At 40.0% G+C, this 19,439-nt stretch overlaps 1 protein-coding gene across 2 annotated transcripts in view; it reads left to right on the top strand.

The window, feature by feature from the left end:
• ahi1 (Abelson helper integration site 1) overlaps positions 1-19,439 on the top strand; it is a 191,103-nt gene that overhangs the window by 54,362 nt on the left and 117,302 nt on the right. For both annotated transcript variants that reach the window (XM_059982486.1, XM_059982485.1), the window contains exon 17: positions 3,495-3,635. In XM_059982486.1, coding sequence (XP_059838469.1) covers positions 3,495-3,635 — 141 coding nt within the window. The remainder of the gene's footprint in view (positions 1-3,494; positions 3,636-19,439) is intronic.

Below are 19,439 nucleotides of genomic sequence, written 5' to 3'. Positions count from 1 at the left end.
ACCTCTTTTTCCTGCATAGCCCTCCATAGTTTTGCCATTCATGTGTCTATCTTAAAAACCCATAATATATCAGCCTTTTTAGCTCTAGCAGGGTGTTCCACGCATCCACCACTCTCTGTGTAAAAGAACTTATCTCTGACATCCCTCCCATACTTTCTGCTAATCACACAAAATTATGCCCCACTCATATTGGCCCTTTCTGCTGTGGGAATAGATCTCTAGCTATACTCTTCTTCTGTGCCTCTTATCAACTTGTACATCTCTATCAACTCATCCTCCTTCGCTCCAAAGAGAAACCCTCACTCTCTCAACCTATCAGGCATGCCCTCAAGTCTAGGCAGTATTTTGGTAAATCTCTGCACCCTCTTTAAAGATGAGGTTCCACATCTTTCCACATCAGTTGATCAGAACTGAAGACAAAATTCTAAGTGTGCTCTAATCAGGGTTTTATCAAACTGCAACATTACCTTGTGATTCTTGAACTTATTCCCCTGATTAATGAAGGCCAACACAATATGCCTTCGTAACAACACTATCAACCGTGTGGCAACTTTGAGGGAACTATGGAAGTGGATCCCAGGATCCCTCAGTACCTCCAAACTACTAAGAATTCTGCAGTTAACGTGGTATTCCGCCTTTAAATTCAACGTTCCAAAGTGAATCATGTCAACTTTTCCAGGTTGAATTCTATTTGCAACTTCTCAGCCCAGCTCTGCATCCTGTGAATGATCCATTGCAACCTACAAACAACCCCTTCACATTATCCACAATTCCACCAACCTTTGTCATTTGCAACCCACCCTTCTACTTCCTCATCCAGATCATTTATAAATATCACAAAGAGCAGATCGTCACTGGTCACCAACCTCCAGGCAGAATATACTTCTAATACTCTGTCTTCTATAGGCAGGTTAATTCTGTTTCCACGCAACCAAGTTTCCCTGGATTCCATCCTCCTGGTTTTCTGAATTAGCATAGCATGGGGAACCTTATCAAATTCCTTACATCACATCCACTGCTCTACCTTCATCAATGTGCTTTGTCACGTTGCAAATAATTCATTTCTGTTTGTGAGACATGACCTGCCCCTCACAAGGTTATACTAACTATCCTAATCAAACTATGCTTCTTCAAATGCATAAAACTTCTTTGAATCTTCTTCAAAGATTTTAAGAATCTTCTCCAACAATTTTCCTACCATGGAATTAAGAAGCACTGGTTTATAATACCCAGGGTTATCCCTACTCCCATTCTTGAACAAAAAAAATAATATTTGCCACCCTCCAATCATCTGGTATTACTATGGATGGTGAGGATGCAAAGGTTATCATCAAAGGTACAACAATCACTTCCAATGCTTCCTGCAGTATCCTTGGGTATATTCCATCTTGCCCAGGGGACTTAACTATCCCAATATTTTTCAAAGGTTCCAGCACTTCCTCTTTCATAACGTTGACATGTGGAAGCATGTTTTACACTGTGTTCACTAATTCCAACATCCCTCACTGGTAAGTACTGAGGCAAAATATTTATTGAAGACTTCCCCCAACTCCTCTGACTCCAGGGACATATTTCCTGTACTACCCTGATTAGTCTTATCCTCGCCCTGTCTATTCTCGTATTCTTTACATATGTGTAGAGCACCTTGGGCTTTTTCTTAATCATATTCATCAAGGCCTTCTCATGCCCCCTCCAATCTCTCAAGTCCATTCTTTAGCTCCTTCCTTGGCTATCTTGTAACTTTCTAGATCCTTACCTGATCATTGTTTCCTTAACCTTAAGTAAGCTTTTTTTCCCGCTTGACTAGATGTTGCACATCTCCTGGTAACCACAGCAGCTTCACTGTGCCATCCTTCCCTGCCTCAATGGGGCACACTTATGCAGAACCCCCTGCAAGTCTCCCTAAACAACTTCCACACTTCCAATCTTTATTTCCCAATTTGACCACTGTTCTTAATACCACCATGATTATCTCTCCCCCAATTAAATATTTTCTCATACCATCTCCTATCCTGCTCCAAAGCTATAGTAAAGGTCAGGGAGTTGTGTTCTCTGTTTCTGAAATACTCTCCCACCCGGAGATTTGTCATCTGACCTGGTTCATTGCGTAGCAAGAGATCCAGTATGGCTTCTCTAATCTGCCCGGTACATATTGAGTCAGGAATCCTTCCTGGACACACCTAACGAATTCTGTCCCATCTAAACCTTTTGCAGTAAAGAGAAGCCAATTAGGGAAGTTGAAGGCACAATCTTATTATTTGTGTAGTTTTCTCCCTCCCTATCTGTTGCTCAGTGGCTCTGTTGCTATTGGGGGGGGGTTCTATAGACTACTCCCAGTAGAGTGATTGCTCCGCTTCTGTTTCTGACTTCCATCAACATTGACTTAGTAGACAATCTCCCTACAATGTCCTCCCTTTCTGGATCTGTGATACTATCCATGATTAGCAATGCTGTTTCCCCCACATCTTTTTCCTTCCTCCATTATTTTTGAAACACCTAAACCCCGGAACATCCAGCCGTCATTCTTCCTCTTGTGACAGCCAAGTCTCTGTAATGTCACAACATTGCAATTCCATGTGATGACCCATGCTGTACATTCATCGTCCTTGTTCCTGATAGTTGTATTAAAATACGCACTTCAGCCCATCTTACTGACTGTAATTTTGACTTATCAACTGCTGAATCTTTACAGATTTTCTACACATATCTAGCTGTATACCCACTGCCTCTTCCTCTGACTTATCTTTCTGGTTCCCATCACCCTGAAAAACTAGTTCAAATCCACCGCAACAGCTCTAGCAAATCTGTCTTGAAGGATTTTGATCCCCCTCAAGTACAGGTGTAACCTGTCCTTTTGGTACATGTCATACCTTCCAAAGAAGGGATCCCAATGATCAACAAATCTGAAAAATTAATCTGCCAGAGACTTCTAACCCTGTGACCCTGTTTTTCAGCTTCCTATTTAGTTCCCTATTTTCTCTCTCCAGGACTTTATCCCTTTTCTTTCCTGTGTTGTTGATACCAATATGTACTACAATTCCTGGTTGCTCACCATTCCCCTTTAGAATGCTGCAGCCCCAATCCAAAAATATTCCCTGACCCTGGCATCTGGTCTGCAGCATAACATCCATCTGCCTCCTTTGCATCCCCAGAATCTCCTATCTATTCCCTAACTATTGAATCCTCTATCACAACAATACTCCTCACTCCCCACTTCCCTTCTGAGCCATAGAGCCAAACTCAGTGCTAGAACCTGATCGCTGCAGTTTTCCCCTGAGCTAAATTCCTTTTTTTGTCTCTAGCAATAAATTATTGTATTTAAATGTAACTTGGTCTCTACAACTTTTCTAAATATTTAGAGAATAACATATCTGTCTGTAACCTGATCCATGTTTCATTAGTGTTTATAATACAGTAATAGTGATCATTTTGTGTTTGGCTTATGATCTTGGTAATGATTTGATTCTATTTCAAGTTGTCTTCCTTTTTGTTAGGAGACCAAGTGGCGATGTATTCTGATCTGAATTATACATCAGCTGTCCGATGTGTAGCCTTTCATCCCCATGAACACATGGTGGCTTTTTGTGCCTTTGGACCAAATCAACCTATACTTGTCTTTTTTTATGATCAGCAAGGTGAGTTTCTTGTTAGTACTATGTAGAAGAAATGCAAATGCTTCAGAGTATTTGTGCAGGTGTTCAGTTTAAATGAGAACGATAATAAAAATGTTTGTCAGTACAGTGATTTTGCAAATGTGTCTTGTCTATCGTACAAGTAAGAAAACAGTTTTTTTGTATTAAAACTATTATTTTGAAGTATTGTTAAGAATCATTTTATATAATATATAGAAATATCTAATCAACTGCTATACATCAAAAAGCTTTCAGATTCACGAGCAATTAATGTTCCACCAAAACATGGCTAAACAGAATGGAGATGGCTACAATTAAAATTTAATTAGCATATTAGAGCTGTGGCTGGTTTTACAGAGAGTAAAGGAGGGGACTTAGTACACAACCCTGAGGGGCTCCTGTGTTGAGAGTCAGAGGGGTGGAGGTGAGGGAGCCAACTCTTACCACCTGCCGGTAATCTGACAGGAAGTCCAGGATCCAGCTGCACAAGGCAGGGTCAAGGCCAAGGTCTCTGAGCTTCCTGTTGAGTCTGGATGGAATTATTGTGTTGAATGCTGAACTGTAGTCTAAGAACAGCATCCTGATTATCTAGATGTGTAAAGAGGGTATGTAGAGCAGTGGCTATTGTGTCGTCTGTCGATCGGTTGTGTCAGTAGGTGAATTGTAGGGGTCCAGTGTGGGTGGTAGCATGCTGCAGGTGTAGTCTTTGACCTGCCCCTCAAAGCATTTGCTTATTATTGAGGCGAGTGCAACAGGACGGCAGTTGTTCAGGCATGTAACCTTGGTCTTTTTTTGGTACAGGAATAATGGTCGATAATTTGAAGCAGGAGGGCACTCTACACCGAGAGAGGGAGAGGTTAAAAATGTCTGTAAACACACCTGCCAGTTGTGCTGTGCACATCCTGAGTACTTGTCTTGGGATGCTGTCCGGTCCCTTAGCCTTGCGACCGTTCACTGGTTGGAAATATTTGCATACCTCAGTCTCAGAGAGACCAGGTTGTAGCTGGCTTTCCTCGGAGGCTCAGAGTTAGCAACATCAAACCAAGGTGGATTGAGCTCATCTGGGAGAGAGACTGCGATATTGGCGGCACCACTGCCTTTGGCTTTGAAGTCTGCGATGGTATGAAACCTTCACCACAGGTCACGTGTGCTATTCGTTGTGAATCTTGACTCAATCTTGTCCCTGTTGTTGTTTCGCAGCCTTGATAGCTTTGCGCAGATCATAGCTGCTTTTCTTGAGCTGCTGCTGATTGCCAGCAGGTAAGCTTTGTGTCACAAGGTAAGTGGTGCTCGCACGGAACTATTGATCCAGGGTTTCTGGTTCAGGAAGACCCTGGCCAACATCTGGGGGACAGCATTGTTGATGCACTTCCGGATTAAGCTGACTCCATCTGTGAACTCAGAGACATCCTCATCATGAAAGACATCCCAGTCGATGTCATTGAAGTAATCCTGCAGCATGGAGACCAATTGGTCAGACCAACAGTGAACGGTACAGTCAGAATTCAGAGTTTCACTTTGAAGCTGGCTGGCTTTGAATGTGAAAATCTAATATGCAATTCTCAGGGAAGTGTCCTAGCCCTAACCATCTTGAACTGCTGTATCAATGACCTCTTTCTATCATAAAGTAAGAAGTAGGAATGATAGCTAATGGATGCATAATATTCAATTTTCAATTTCCATTTGCAGTTTCTCAGAAATCTAGACCAAACTCCTTCATGAGCTGCTAAGTTGTAAGCAATGTTCATAGGGATTCCAGTCTCCAATACATAGTTTTAACATTCAGTAGCATTATAATTGCCAAATTTCCCAATATCAACATCAAGGATATCACCAATGACCAAAACTTGACTTGTCCTGTGTGGAATGATACATTTTGATATTCCAAAGCCTTTTCATTTAAAGCTATGTTCAAAGAATTTCAAAAAAGTATCCACTTGTTTGGCTGGTTGCAGTTCCAATTTTGGACAAAACTTGATAGAATGCAGGACACAGCAGCTTACCTGAACAACGACGCACATTACAAACTATAAATGTTCCTTTCCTCCACCACCGTTGCACCATAGCACTGTAAGACATAGAAGCAGAATTTGGCCATTCAGCCCATCGAGTCTGCTCTGCCAATTCATCATGGCTGATCCCACTCAGTCACAAACACCTGCCTTCTCAACATAACCTTTGCTATCTTAACCAATCAGAAAACTAACAATTTTTGTTTTCAATATACCCATGGTCTTGGCCTCCACAGCACTCTGTGGCAGGGCATTCCACTGATTCACTACTCTGTAGCTAAAAAATATTCCTCTTTGCTTCTGTTCTAAAGGGTTGCTCCTCAATTTCGTGGCTGTACCCTCTAGTTCTGAACACCCCCACCAGAGGAAACATCGTCTCCACATACACCCTATCTTGTTCTTTCAGATCCCCACGCATTCTTCTAAATTCCAGTGAGTACAGGCCCAAAGCTGTCAAACACTCCTCATATGTTAACCTCTTCCTGCCCAGAATAATCCTTGTGAACCTCTTGGACTCTCTGCAATGACAGCACATCCATTTTGAGATATGGGGCCCAGAACTGTTGACAATACTCCCAAGTGTGGTCTGATTAGTGTCTTATAAAGCCTCAGCATTGTCTCCTTGTTTTTATATTCTATTCCCCTTGAAATAAATGTCAACATTGCATTTGTCGTCTTTACCACAGAATCGATTTGTAAACTAACCTTCTGGGAGTCTTGCAAGAGGACTCCTAAGACTGTTTGCACCTCAGGTGTTTGAATTTTCTCCTCACTTAGATAATAATCTGCACTTTTCCTTTAAGCAAAATGCACTATCATACATTTCCCAACACAGTATTCCTATTTATATACAAAATATGTTGTTATTAGTCAGTTAGAACCACTCTCACAACATTGCCAAAACATCTGACTTCTACCATAGAGAAGAACGCAGCAGCAACGTACATGGAAGCACCACAATTTCGCGTTCTCCAAGCTGAAGTGATTTAATAATTTGTCAATCTTTCAGTGTTGTTTGCTGTAAACTGTGGAACTCTAAGAGTTGTGGAGATACCTTCAATTGAAGTATAGTTGCCGTTCACACAGGGACTTATAGCAGTTGGGGTGGGGAATATATGCTAACTTTGTTAGTACCATCTGCATTTCAAAAACTGAATAGCAACTGATTTCAAGTATTTTGTTGTTGCGGAGTCATATTTGAGTATTGGAGACTGAGGGTTGATGCGATAGAACTCTATAAAGTTATCAGAGGTATCAATAGGACATATAGCTGGTCTTTTTTCCAGGATAGAAATGTTAATTTCTAGAGAGCATAGATTTATGGAGTTGAAGATGTTTGGGATGTGCTGCTGGGGGAGGGGGCCAGGGTTGGTGTTTGAAGCAGAATACAATAGTAATGGTTAAGAGGCTTTTAGAAAGACGTGAATAGGTAGAGAATGGAGGGATGCAGATCATATGCAGGCACATAGGATGAGTTAAACTGGCATAACAGGGCAGACATCGTGGGCTGAAGTCTTGTTCTTAAGCTATGCTGTTTTTTGCTCATAGTTAACCTTGGTATATTAAAAGTGTCATTTAATAGAAACAAAGTTGCAGCAAAGGGTCATTCAGTGCTTAAAGCCTGCTGCATGTCCAATATGATCATCCATCCCAGTACCATATTCACACTGTCACCAAGCAGCTCTTCGTGCCTTTTTGTGCCTAGAAATTTATTTATACCATTATTTCAGCCAATATTTAGTGACTTGCCCTCTGTGGTTATGAAGTCCAATCTGAAAGTGCAGAGGTTTTTCCTCATTTCACTTCTAATTGATCCCTTCCAGGAAAAACGTCTTTCCCACATCAAATCTAATAAATAGATAGGTGTGATAAATCTATGCAACTTATTCTTACCTCATATGGCAGTACTGCCATTCCTGAAATCCCTTGTCTGAACATACACTGCACACTCTATATGGTAAGTATATCACTACTTGGGAAATAGATCAAATCTCGGCAAGAGTAGTTTTACCAGGCCATTTTTTACTTCTAGCAAAATACCCTTGTTTCTAGCAAAATACATAATTTACCTACTTTTTTCTTTTTACTGCCAAAGTGAATCACTTAACATTTCTCATGTTGTTCTTCATCTGCCACTAATTGCCCACTTATTCAGTGCGTCCACCTCACCTTAAAGCTTCTTTGCATGCTCTTTCTTATTTGCAAACTCACCAACTTTCATGTTGCCTCCAAACTTCGAAATATTTAGTTCCATCATTTAAATTGTTGTTAAACATTATGATTGGCTTAGGTCCAGGCATTGATCCCTGAAGTACCTCATTAGATTCTGTGTGCCATTCCCAAAAAGACCAATTTTCCCCTATTTATATGTGTCTGTCAACCAATTATCAACCCATGCCAATAAGTCATCCTCAATACCTTCTGCTTTAATTTTACAGACACTTTATCTGGGACCTTTATCAAAAGCTTTTGAAACAACAAGTACATAAATTTGCTTGCTCTGCTTTATCTATTTTACCTATTATATCTTCAAAAAAATTCTAATAGATACGTCAATGTATTTCTTTTAAAATCCATGCTGTGTTTTCGTAATCCAGATGATATTTTCTAAGTGTCCTATTATTATTTAATACTGTCTAGCAATTTTTCCACCCATGACATTAAGCTAAATAGTCTGTAGTTTCCTAATTTTTCTCTCCCTCCTTTAGCGAGATTAAACATGCCAATCTGCAGAAACGATTCCAGAAAGCATAGAACTGAGCAATACCCTTTGGCCCACAAGATGCTGAACAATTTGCTGAATTAAACCAAATTGAATCTGCTTGCAGCTGGCTGGTGGCGTAGTAGCATCAGCACCAGACTTCGGAGTGAAGGCTCCGGAGTTCAAATCCAGCCAGCCCCCTTGCACACTTTCCATCCATGCTGGGTTGAGCGTCAAGCTAACAACTCGGCCTGGTAAAAATAAGAAAGCCTGCTAAAAAACCGCTGTCAGGACGGTATCCGGATGACTTCACTCAGAGCTAAGGGCTTCTCTATTCTGCTTGCACATGATCTATTGCTTTCCATTCCCTACACATTCATGTAGCCGTATAAGAACATTTTAAGTACTCTTATCTCCTTCTACCACTATCTCTGGTAGCCTGTTCTAGGCACCTAATAGTATATATATTTTAAAAATCCTGCCCATAATCTATAGAATTCTGGAAAATAATAATAAATTATTTTCACTTGCTTCCTGCTTTAGTACACTGGGATACAAGTATTCAGGCAATGGACACTAACTTTCGAGTGCAAGTTCCAGTTCGCTTTTCCTTCTAATACTAAATTCTTTTAGCTCCTCACCTTCATTAGATCCTTGACTCCCTAACATTTCTGAAAGGTTATTGTCCTGTGAAAACAAAAACCAAAGAATTTATTTAATTTCACTGAAGTACAGCTTTGGGAAAGTTGTCTCTTTTGGAGGGATGAGCTGAGTGACAATTAGCCTGATGGTAGTTCTGGCTACAGGGCTGCTAATGTTTGATTGTGGCAGCTGCTGTCAGGCTTTAGGTTTCAGTTCCGTATGGAAACTGACCAGGTGCCTGACTGAGCAGAAGCAAGAAGCAATTGTAAATTAATATTCTGTACTTTCGAGTGATGTGTCCTATCTTGCATGACTGGGAAAATATAGTGATCCTCTGCAGGGTAACCAGCCCTGGAACTGTGATTTGAAAACCTCTAAACTGAAGTTATTGTATGTAGCTAAAAAAGAGGGATCCAGATGCTGGAGATCTGAAATAATAATAGAAAATATTGCGAAGTATTTAACAGGACAGACAACATTTGTGGAGAGAAGGAAGTCGACAGTTCACATTATTGGTCTTATGATGGGAACGTAGGAAAAATAAAATGGGGTTTGTTTACAGTAAATGGCTGCTTGATGGTCAACCTGTACTTTGTAGGCCAAAGTCTTTTGCCATTTCCTTAAGTCTACATGAGTAGACAGAGCAACCACGGGGAAGAGAAAATCTGCAGATGCTGGAAATCCAAGCAGCACACGCAAAATGCTGGAGGAATTCAGCAGGCCAGGCAATATCTATGGGGGGAGAAAAGTACAGTCGATGTTTCAGGCTGAAACCCTTCGACAGGACTGGAGAGAAAAATGCTGCGTAGTAGTCGGAGCTGGAAGAAGAAAGAAAGGTGGGGGAGGAGCACCAGAGGGAAATTAATGTTTTTGCCATCAGGTTGGAGGCTACCCAAATGGAATACAAGGTATTGTTCCTCCAACCTAAGTGTGGCCTTATTGCAACTGTGGAGGAGGCCACGGATGAATATATCGGAATGGGAAGTGGGTGGCCACTGATGGCACGAACATCGATTTCTCAAACTTATAGTAATGCCTCCACCGTTTCCCATCCCCTTATCCCTCTCTCAGGTTATCTACTTGCCCTCCCATTGCCTCCCTGTGGTACTCCCCCACCCCCCCCACCCCTCCACCCTTTTTTTCCTTCTATGGCCCTCTGTCTCTTTCACCAACCAACTTCCTAGCCCTCCAAGTTTCACCTGTTGCCTGGAGTTTCTCTCTCCCCTCCCCCACCTTTCAAATCTATTCCTCAGCTATTTTTCTGCAGTCCTGATGATGGGTTTTGGTCCGAAACATCGACTGTACCTTTTTCCATAGATGCTGCCTGGCCTCCTGAGTTCCTCCAGCATTTTGTGTGTTGCAATTATGGGGATTTGGCTGTGTCAAGGTTTCCCCAAGTAGTGATATTCATAGACTGCACTCAAAGAGCCCTTGCTGAGAATTCTCTGCCAGTCTCCTAAACGTTCTCCATGGTCTTTATGTACAAAATTACATGCTGTTTCGGACATCATCTTCACCAACTTGTCTGTATCTTTCTGATGATTTATGAGCACACACCCACCTTTCCTATTGTCCTTCAGACCATAGCAGTATCCACACATTAAGTACTCCCTTTAGGTGTCAGAGTACAACTTGTGTTGTTTGCTTGAGCTGGCCAGAAGATTGCAATGGCTCAAATACAGAGAGCAGCAGTAGATCATTGGAGTAGAGCTGCATTAAAACTGACAAAAACCTGATAACACTTTTCTCTAAATGGCTTAATTGTAGATCTCAATCTTTATAGGTCTTTCTCAAGCAACACTAATGATTTATAACGTCGTTTAATTAGTGAAAGATAGCAGAACATTTTCTAGACCATGGTCAGTTAAGGAGATGAGTTTTTAGTAGTAAAATTATTAATTCATTCTCCATATTAAAAACTTATAAAAATGAATGATGTACTATAAATTAAACTTCAGCATCATTCTTCAAAGATCTTTGTAGGCCTAGAATTCTGTGTTTATTGTGTTTTATTATCTTACTGGTTTCATAATTTAACATTGGAAAATGTTGTACTTCATTTAAATGCCCTAAATGTTTTTGTTACTAGCTGCAAAAATGAGAAATACTTGCTGCAGAGCAGCAGAGACATTAAATGCTGAAGCGGAGACATTAAATGCTTTTTGAAAAGTTAAGAAGGCAGTAAGATTGGGCTCAGATTTGCATAGAGCTTGAAGGCTGCTGTAAACTTCTTTTTGTGTAGAGTCCAATTGTCCTGCCTCCACTAAATAGAGAATGGCCAATTCAGAATTGGAGTGAAGAATGAAATTCTTAATTCTACATGTAGATATCCAACTAATTAAATTGCCAACTTAAAATCTGAATTAGTCCCATTCATATTAGGATATGTTTGTTAAGAAAACTCATTTTTATTTTCTGTTTTGCATTGTTTTCAGTTCTGATGCTACCACTTTCTATATCAGTACATTTCTTTTCATGGAATGTAAAAGTCACTGAATAGGTTTGCATTTATTGTCAGAAAGCAGTTAAAACCAGCCAAGTTACAATGGAAAGGCTAAAGTTGCATTTTGGTCAGACTGGATAAGAATGGCACATTTCTTACCTGGAAGGACAGTAATGAACCTGATAGGTTTTATATGACTATTTGGTGGTTTCATGATTACCAATACTGATATTAATGTTTTATTTTAAACTTTAAGCTTTACTGGCATTAAAACTCCACAGCTGCATAGGGATTTAGTCCTGTAAATTGACCACTATGCCATCCTGTCCCACATAATCTAAAATTATTCAAATTTTTGTTGCATTCAGTTTCTAATATGCCTTTATTGTTCTACTTGGGATACTTCCTCCACTGTGGTGAAAAAGGCTCTTAGCATGTTTATTCATTTCTTTGCATTTTCTTTTTACAGTACTTCTCTTCCCTGCAAACTTGGTATTCTGGCCCAGTTTGCAGATGACACCAAGATAGGTGGAGGAACAGGTATTGTCAATGAGGCAGGGAGTCTGCAGGAGGACTTGGATAAAGTGATAGAGTGGGCAAACTGGGCAAAGAAATGGAAGATAGAATAATGTGTAGGGAAATCTGACATAAAAACATAAAGTTCCAGACTATTTTCTAAATGGAGAGATTTCAAAGTGAGTCAAAGATGTAACGTTGAGGCCTCACCTGGAGTATTGTGAACAGTTTTGGGCCCCTTAAAATTATGTGCTGAAACTAGAAGGAGTTCATAGGAGGTTCATGAGAATGACTGCAGAATAAAACAGGTTGTCATATGAGGAGTTTGTTGGCTCTAGGCCTATATTTACTGGAATTCAAAAGAATGAAGGGTGACCTAATTGAAACCTATCGAATGGTGAAAGACCCTCACAGAGAAGTTGTTTTCTGTGGTGGGAATGACTAGAGGACACAGCCTCAAAGTAGAGGAGTATCCTTTTAGAACGGAGATAAGGAGGAATTTCTTTAGCTAGAGACTAGTGAACTTGTGAAATTTGTTGCCAAGTCTTTATGTATACTTGATAAATTCTTAATTGGTCAGGGCATGAACGGATACAGGGGAACAGCAGGAGATTGGGGCTGAGGGGAAAAATGGACTTGCCATGATGAAATGGTAGAGCAGACTCAATGAGCCAAATGGCCTAATTCTGCTCCTTTGGTCGTATGGTCTTAAGACCCAGTTCAGGATTCTCTCAAGATTAATTTGCAGGTTGAATTGGTAGTAAAGAAGGGAAATGCAATGTTAGCATTTTGAGAGATATAAAAGTGAGAATGTACTGCTGAGGTTTGAAGGTATGGGTCAGCCTGCATTTGGAATATTGTGAGCAATTGTGAACCCTGTTTCTGAATAAGGATGTGCTGGCCCTGGATTGAGTCCAGATGAAATCCATAAGGATAATCCCAGAAATGGAAGTCTTAACATAGAGTTTGATGTCTCTGGGGCTGTTCTTGGAGTTCAGAAGGAAGAGATCTCTTCAAAAACTACCATTTACTGAATGGCCTGGACAGAATGGACGTGGAGAAAATCTTTCCATATGTAGAAGAATCTAGTATCTGAGGGCACAGCTTCAGGATAAAGGGATGCCCTTTTATAGCAGATGAGGAGGAATTCTTTCAGCCATTTATGGTCTCAGCTACGATAGGTTCTTCTCTGTTTTCCATTTTCCATTTCCCACCTTGCCTCAGTGGATCATCTTCCATTTTTTGTGCCACCTTGCCTCAGCATCAGGCTATCAACAAACCTATCTTTCCTTCTAGCACCCATCCATCCATACTAAAATATTTTCTCTTCTATCTGCACAGTGGTTTCTGTATACTATCTACAAACTATACTCTTATTACCTTTAAAGTTCAAAGTAAAATTTATCCGCGTACATGCCTGACACCTCATTTTGCCCTGAGATTCTTTTTTCTGCAGGCATACTTCGCAAGTCTGTAGAACAGTAACTGTAAGTTTCAGGAGCTGTAAACTGTAAACAAACTGTTGAAATGCAGAGATAAATAAATAGCCATAAGTAATGAGCATGAAATAACAATATAATAAAGTCCTTAAATGAGTGTAACTATCCCCTTTTGTTCAAGAGCCTGATAGTTGAGAGGTAGTAACTGTTCAGATACCTGGGGGTGAGTCCTGAGGCACTTGTACCTTCTACCTGATGGCAGCAGGGAGAAAAGAGCATGGCCTGGGTGGTGAGGATCTTTAGTGATGGAAGCTTCTTCAAAGGCAGCTTCCAAACCCACAACGTAGACATTGAACATGGAAGTACACATCTTTGCCTACTGAGTGGGCTGATCATCAAGCATCAATTTACGTGAATCCTATGCTAATCAAAATTTTTTCCCCACATTCCCATCAACTCCCTCAAGAGTCTACCGTACACTTGCACACTTGAGGAATTTAGATTTGTCAATTTGCCTATCTGCCTTGCGAGTGGTACTCAAAGTCCATAAAATAATTTTTATCTTAAAAAGCCACCTCTCAGCAAAGACGATTATTGATTGCAAAATTCCCTTTTGCCCCCAGTGTATCATAGTTTTTTAATTGGGTAAAAGATCCAGACCTCAAATCCAGGAAATTGGTTATGGTTCACAAGCAGCATTGATCTTTCCAGAATACTTCAGAGGAATGGAGAAACTAAGCAGACTCTTAAAAGCTGGAGAACTACCACACTGTCATTGTAAAATATTCCAAGTTATAGGCAGGATAGATGATCAAATGTTAGTTCTTCTCAAAGGTGAATATTGTGTGCTTCACAGTGAATCAGGTCCAATGGCTGCATTGTCTGACACCAGAATCCTCAAAGATGTACTCTAATCCAACCTCCATCATGGCAAAAGTTGGAGAATGAAATCACTTCAAGAATGTCTCCAGTCTCCTTGAAAAGTTGAATTTGCAGACTATTAGTTGGAACATTGGCTGGCAGCATGTAGAGACCTAGTGGAAGAAACACAATATGCTAAACAGGCTACCCACCTGCCACGTCAAGCACTAGCAACCCCACCTGCAGTAGAAAGTGTACATCTCTCTCGTTATTCTTCAGCTGCCTAGAACAGATTAAGAAAGTCATTCCTGGCCCCAAAAATCAGGCTGGGAAGAAGAAAGCACAATCACTAAGCTGAAGAAATAGAAACTACTTTTGTCGTATTGTGTCTTCACAAAGACTCATACTCAATGCTTTAGGAACAGCTTTTTCCTGTCCATCAGATATGTGAACAATCCATGAGTACATTTTTGTCTTTTATGTTACTTATTTTTGTAATTTTTATGTCTTGGATTACTGCCACAAAAGAATTTCACAGCGTATGTTATTGATAAATAACCTGATTCTGAAAATTCTTAAAATGAAATTAAAGCTACATAAACTTATATTCACTTTACCACTACCCCAGCATAGGATTGAGGAGTCCCTAGTTTAGACTCAACTTTTTGAAGAACCCTTTTGGACATTGACATATAAGACCAATTTTGGAGTATTGTATGTACCTACCTACAGGAAACTTATCAATAAGATTGAAAGAGTACTTTAAAAAGTTTTCAAAGATCATGCTGGGCCTTGACCTATACGGAAGGACTGAGTAGGTTAGGATTTTAAAAACATAGAAAACCTACAACACAATACAGGACCTTCAGCCCACAATGCTGTGCTGAACACATACTTACTTTAGAAATTACCTTGGCTTACCTATAGCCCTCTTTTTTTTTAAGCTTCATCTACCTATCCAAGAGTTTCTTAAAAGACCCTATTGTATCCCCCTCCGCCACCATTGCCAGCAGCCCATTCCATGCACTCACCACTCTCTGTGGGGGGGGGGGGGGGAACTTACCCCTGACATCTCCTCTGTACCTACTTCCATGCACCTTAAACTGTGCCCCCTCGTGTTAGTTATTTCAACCCTGGGAAAAAGCTTCTGACTACCTACATGATCAATGCCTTTCATCATCTTAATACACCTCTCATCTTCCATCGCTCCAAGGAGAAAAGACCAAGAATTTACTGGAATGTAGGAGAATGAGAGTAGATTTTAATTGTGCTGTACAAAATTGAGGGGTATAGATGAGTTTAATGCAAACACTGAGGTTGAGTGAAACTAGGTCATAGATTGAGGGTAAAATGTGAAATATTTAAGGGAAACCCGCTTGTTCATTCAGAGGCTGGTGAAAGTGTGTAACGAGCTTCCAGAGGAAGTAGTGAATGCAAGTTCAATTTCAACATTTTAGAGAAATTTGGATAGGTACATGGACGCGAAGGTTATAAGGGGCTACAGTCCAGGTACATGTTGATGGAACTCAGCAGAAAAACAGTTTGACGTGTACTAGATGGGCCAAAGAGCCTGTTTCTGATCAGTGGTGCTCTACGACATCGTCAGATATTTATCTGTCGCATTGTGGAAGATTATAAAGAAGAAGTTATTTTATTTTAAGAGATGGTGAGCCATGGTCTTAAATAAAAAGAACACTGTGTCCTGCCCTCTCAATGTGGATACTAATATATAGAACAAATAATGGCACTTTCATGTATATTTACAGTACAGTGGATTCTGGTTAATTGGGCCATTGGTTAATCTGGGCAGGACAAATGTTAAAGAACAAAAACTAATGGAGAAAATAGCCAAGATTTTCTTTGTTTAAGTGGGACGGGAGACTGTTGCCGAACATTTCTAGCTACTGTCAGTTGTGTGCCCTTGCATGGATACCATGTTAGATACCATGCTATGTTTAGAGCAAACTGTTTTTCAAAAGCATTATTTACGTGTGTCTGAGATTTTTGTCACTGATAGTTAGCAAGAAACGAGCAGTAAGACATTTCAGAACCGTTTTGCTCACTGTGGTTTCAAGCATTCAGTCATGGAGATGCGAGAAATGGCCGGGTGTAAAAATGAAACAATTTCACTACAATTAGGAACTATGAAGAATTTGAACCTTTTGACAATCACCTTGAATGCTACAATGAAAATGAAGATTTGGAGAATGCAGTCATTGATAGCATTGTATTAAAGCAGTCCATTATCTATACCAAGTGTCTGCTTATTTTGTTCATTTACTGCCAATCAAATGAATGTGTACACTATGCAAGCTAATACAGTTTTATAGTATTGTAGATTATTGGTAATGTTCTAATTCTGTATTTCATTTAAATTCATAATTTGCTACTCAGTTAAGTACTTTGTTTTTATACCTTTTTAACTATTTCCATGAAACCAACTTATTTGGACAGCTGCTTAATTGGGTCAAAATGTACTCATCCCATATGTCCTAATTAACTGGAATCCATCATTATAAACATAAAAGTTAACAGCACAAACTGTTAGTGAGAAGACTGTGGATACTCAATTCTGGAGCAAAAATCTCACACACAAGGTTCTGTGTTTTGAACTGTGCAAGTTTCTGTGGAGAGAAATGGACAGTCAAAGTTTTGGATTGCAACCTTTCATCATCTAGAACCAGGATGGCCAACCTATGGTGCATGCACCAAAAGTGGCACTTTGGATGATTAGAAGTGGTGCATTGCACTCCAGTGATAATAAAAAAAAGTAAACCTACTCATTCAAAAAGTATTAACCAAAAAACGATTTGTAGGGAAAAAAATTTATAACAGTAATTCAAGTAGCATAGAGCTAGAAATAGGTTTTACTGAGAATAAATCTAAAATTAGCAATTATTTTTAGCAATTTTATTATTTCATACACATCTTTTGGTGAATGTTATCCTATTTCACGTTAATCTGTTTTCAACTAAAAAAAATGTTCAATCAGTCAAACTAGGAAAGAAGGACTTCTGTTCTGCAGTCGTTCCATAACTGTTCAATACACGTTTGATACTTGTTTGATTGAGGTGCCAGGTGCCCGCACCAGTGGTGCGTCACAGGCTTTTGCCAGTCAGTTTACAATTGACATTTGTGTGCTACAGAGTTGTGCTTTGTTTGTCCTTTGTGAACATTTGCAGTTTTGTACTTAGTCAAAAATTAAAGCTTGTTTTTACATTCAGTTACCCATCACAGTGCAAAAGAAAATGAGCAAAAGAAAAGCAGAAAATGATAGTAGTAGTAGGCCTCTGTTAGTCTCGATAGACCATGGATTTGCACCTTGGAGTGCAAGCCTGGGCAAGGTTTTTTTTTAATGGAAGACCGGCAGTTGCCCAAGCTGCAAGTCTCCCCTCTCCACGGCACCAAGGGCATTAGGACCCATACAGCTTGGCACCAGTGTCATCGCAGAGCAATGTGTGGTTAAGTGCCTTGCTCAAGGACACACATGCAGCCTCAGCCAAGGCTCGAACTAGTGACCTTCAGATAACTGGACGAATGCCTTAACCACTTGGCCACGCGCCAACACAGAAAGTAATACCAAGCATGAATTCAATGAAGAGTGGGAAAATGAGTTCTTTATAGTGGGTCCGTCAGAAAAACTGTTGTGCATTGTTGGTGAAAACACTTTGATACATAATAGAAGACATGATCTTAATAGACACTATAAAACACAACATCAGACTGAAATAGAAGGAAAACTGAAGCTAGTGCTTCGGTCTGAGCTATGGAAAGAATATGTGATTAAGAAAAAGGCAGAAATTGAAAGAAGACAAAATATATTTGTTAAAAGTCTCATTAAGGTAAGTAATGTTTATCTTGTTTTTATAGTAAATCAATATATCATGTAGAAATACTAAATATGTCTATATTAACATATTTTTACAAGAATTGAATGGGGGTACAAGAGTTGTAAGGTGCATCTGATATCGTGTGGAAAAAATTGACGCATGGAATGTAAAAGGTTGGCCACCCCTGATCTAGAATGAAAATAGAGGAGTCTAAAACGGTAAAGAGTAGGGATAGAACAAGAGTGATGGGTGGATCTAGGTAATGTGGAGGTGACAAAGGGCTGCCAGTGATGAAATCTGATGGGAGAAGGTGGAGCATGGAATCAAATAAGGCTGATGATGGTGGAGGGAAATCAGTGGAAGGAATTGGAGTATGATTGTCTGATAGTGAGTGCTGGAGGGGAAGAAGCAGGCTGATTGAGGGGTGGGGTGGGTAATCAGAAGCAGAAAGAAAAGGGACAGAAAGGAAGCAGGTTACTTGAAATTGGAGAATTTAATATTTATGCCTTTGAGTTCTAGACTATTCAAGCAGAACATGAGGTTCTGTTCTTATATGTTTTGTGGCAGCTACAACAGGATCATACCAGCAGCATATCTTCACCTCCCACCCCATTCCTGCATTTTGAAAGGATCACTCTCACCATAGCTCCTTTGTTTGCTTATCTCTGACATCCCCCACCCCTGTCTCTTCTTCTAAGGCACTTTCCTCTGTAACTGTAGGCGGTATAACACCTGTCCCAACATAGAATGTACAACAAAGATCCTATAGTCCATAATTTTCTGCTGCCTTTTTTTTCACCTACTCCAAGGTCAATCTAACCCTTCCCTTCCACAAAACCTCCATTTTTCTTTCGTCCGAGTGCCTATCTAAGAATCTTTTAATGTCCCTGATGTGTCTGCGTACACCACCACCCCCAGCAGTGCACACCATGCACTTACCATTGTGTTTAAAAACAAAACTACCTTTGTCATCTTCTCTATAATTTATACCAGTCACCTTTAAAAATATGCCCTCTTGTATTGGCCATTACCACCCTGGGAAAAGGCACTGCTGTCCACTCTGTCTATGCTTCTTATCATCTTGTACACCTCCATCAATTTACCCCTTGTACTCTCATAAGACATTCTCTAATCCAAGCAGCATCCTGGTAATTCTCCTCTGCATCCTCTCTTAAGTTTTCTAATAGTGAAGTGACCAGGTGACCACATGGGTGCTCTGGTTTCCTCATACATTCCAAAGACATATGGGTTAATATGTTAATTAGCCTCATGGATGTAATTGTGTGGCATTGGCTCATTGGGCCTGTTACAGTGTTATATTTCTAAATAAAAAATGTAGTTAAAATGTTAAATGGAAGTATTG

Source organism: Hypanus sabinus, chromosome 10 (genome assembly GCF_030144855.1).
Source record: "Hypanus sabinus isolate sHypSab1 chromosome 10, sHypSab1.hap1, whole genome shotgun sequence".
NCBI classification, from domain to species: domain Eukaryota; kingdom Metazoa; phylum Chordata; class Chondrichthyes; order Myliobatiformes; family Dasyatidae; genus Hypanus; species Hypanus sabinus.
Note: the sequence above shows the minus strand (reverse complement) of the source record. Positions and strands in the feature narration are given on the sequence as shown.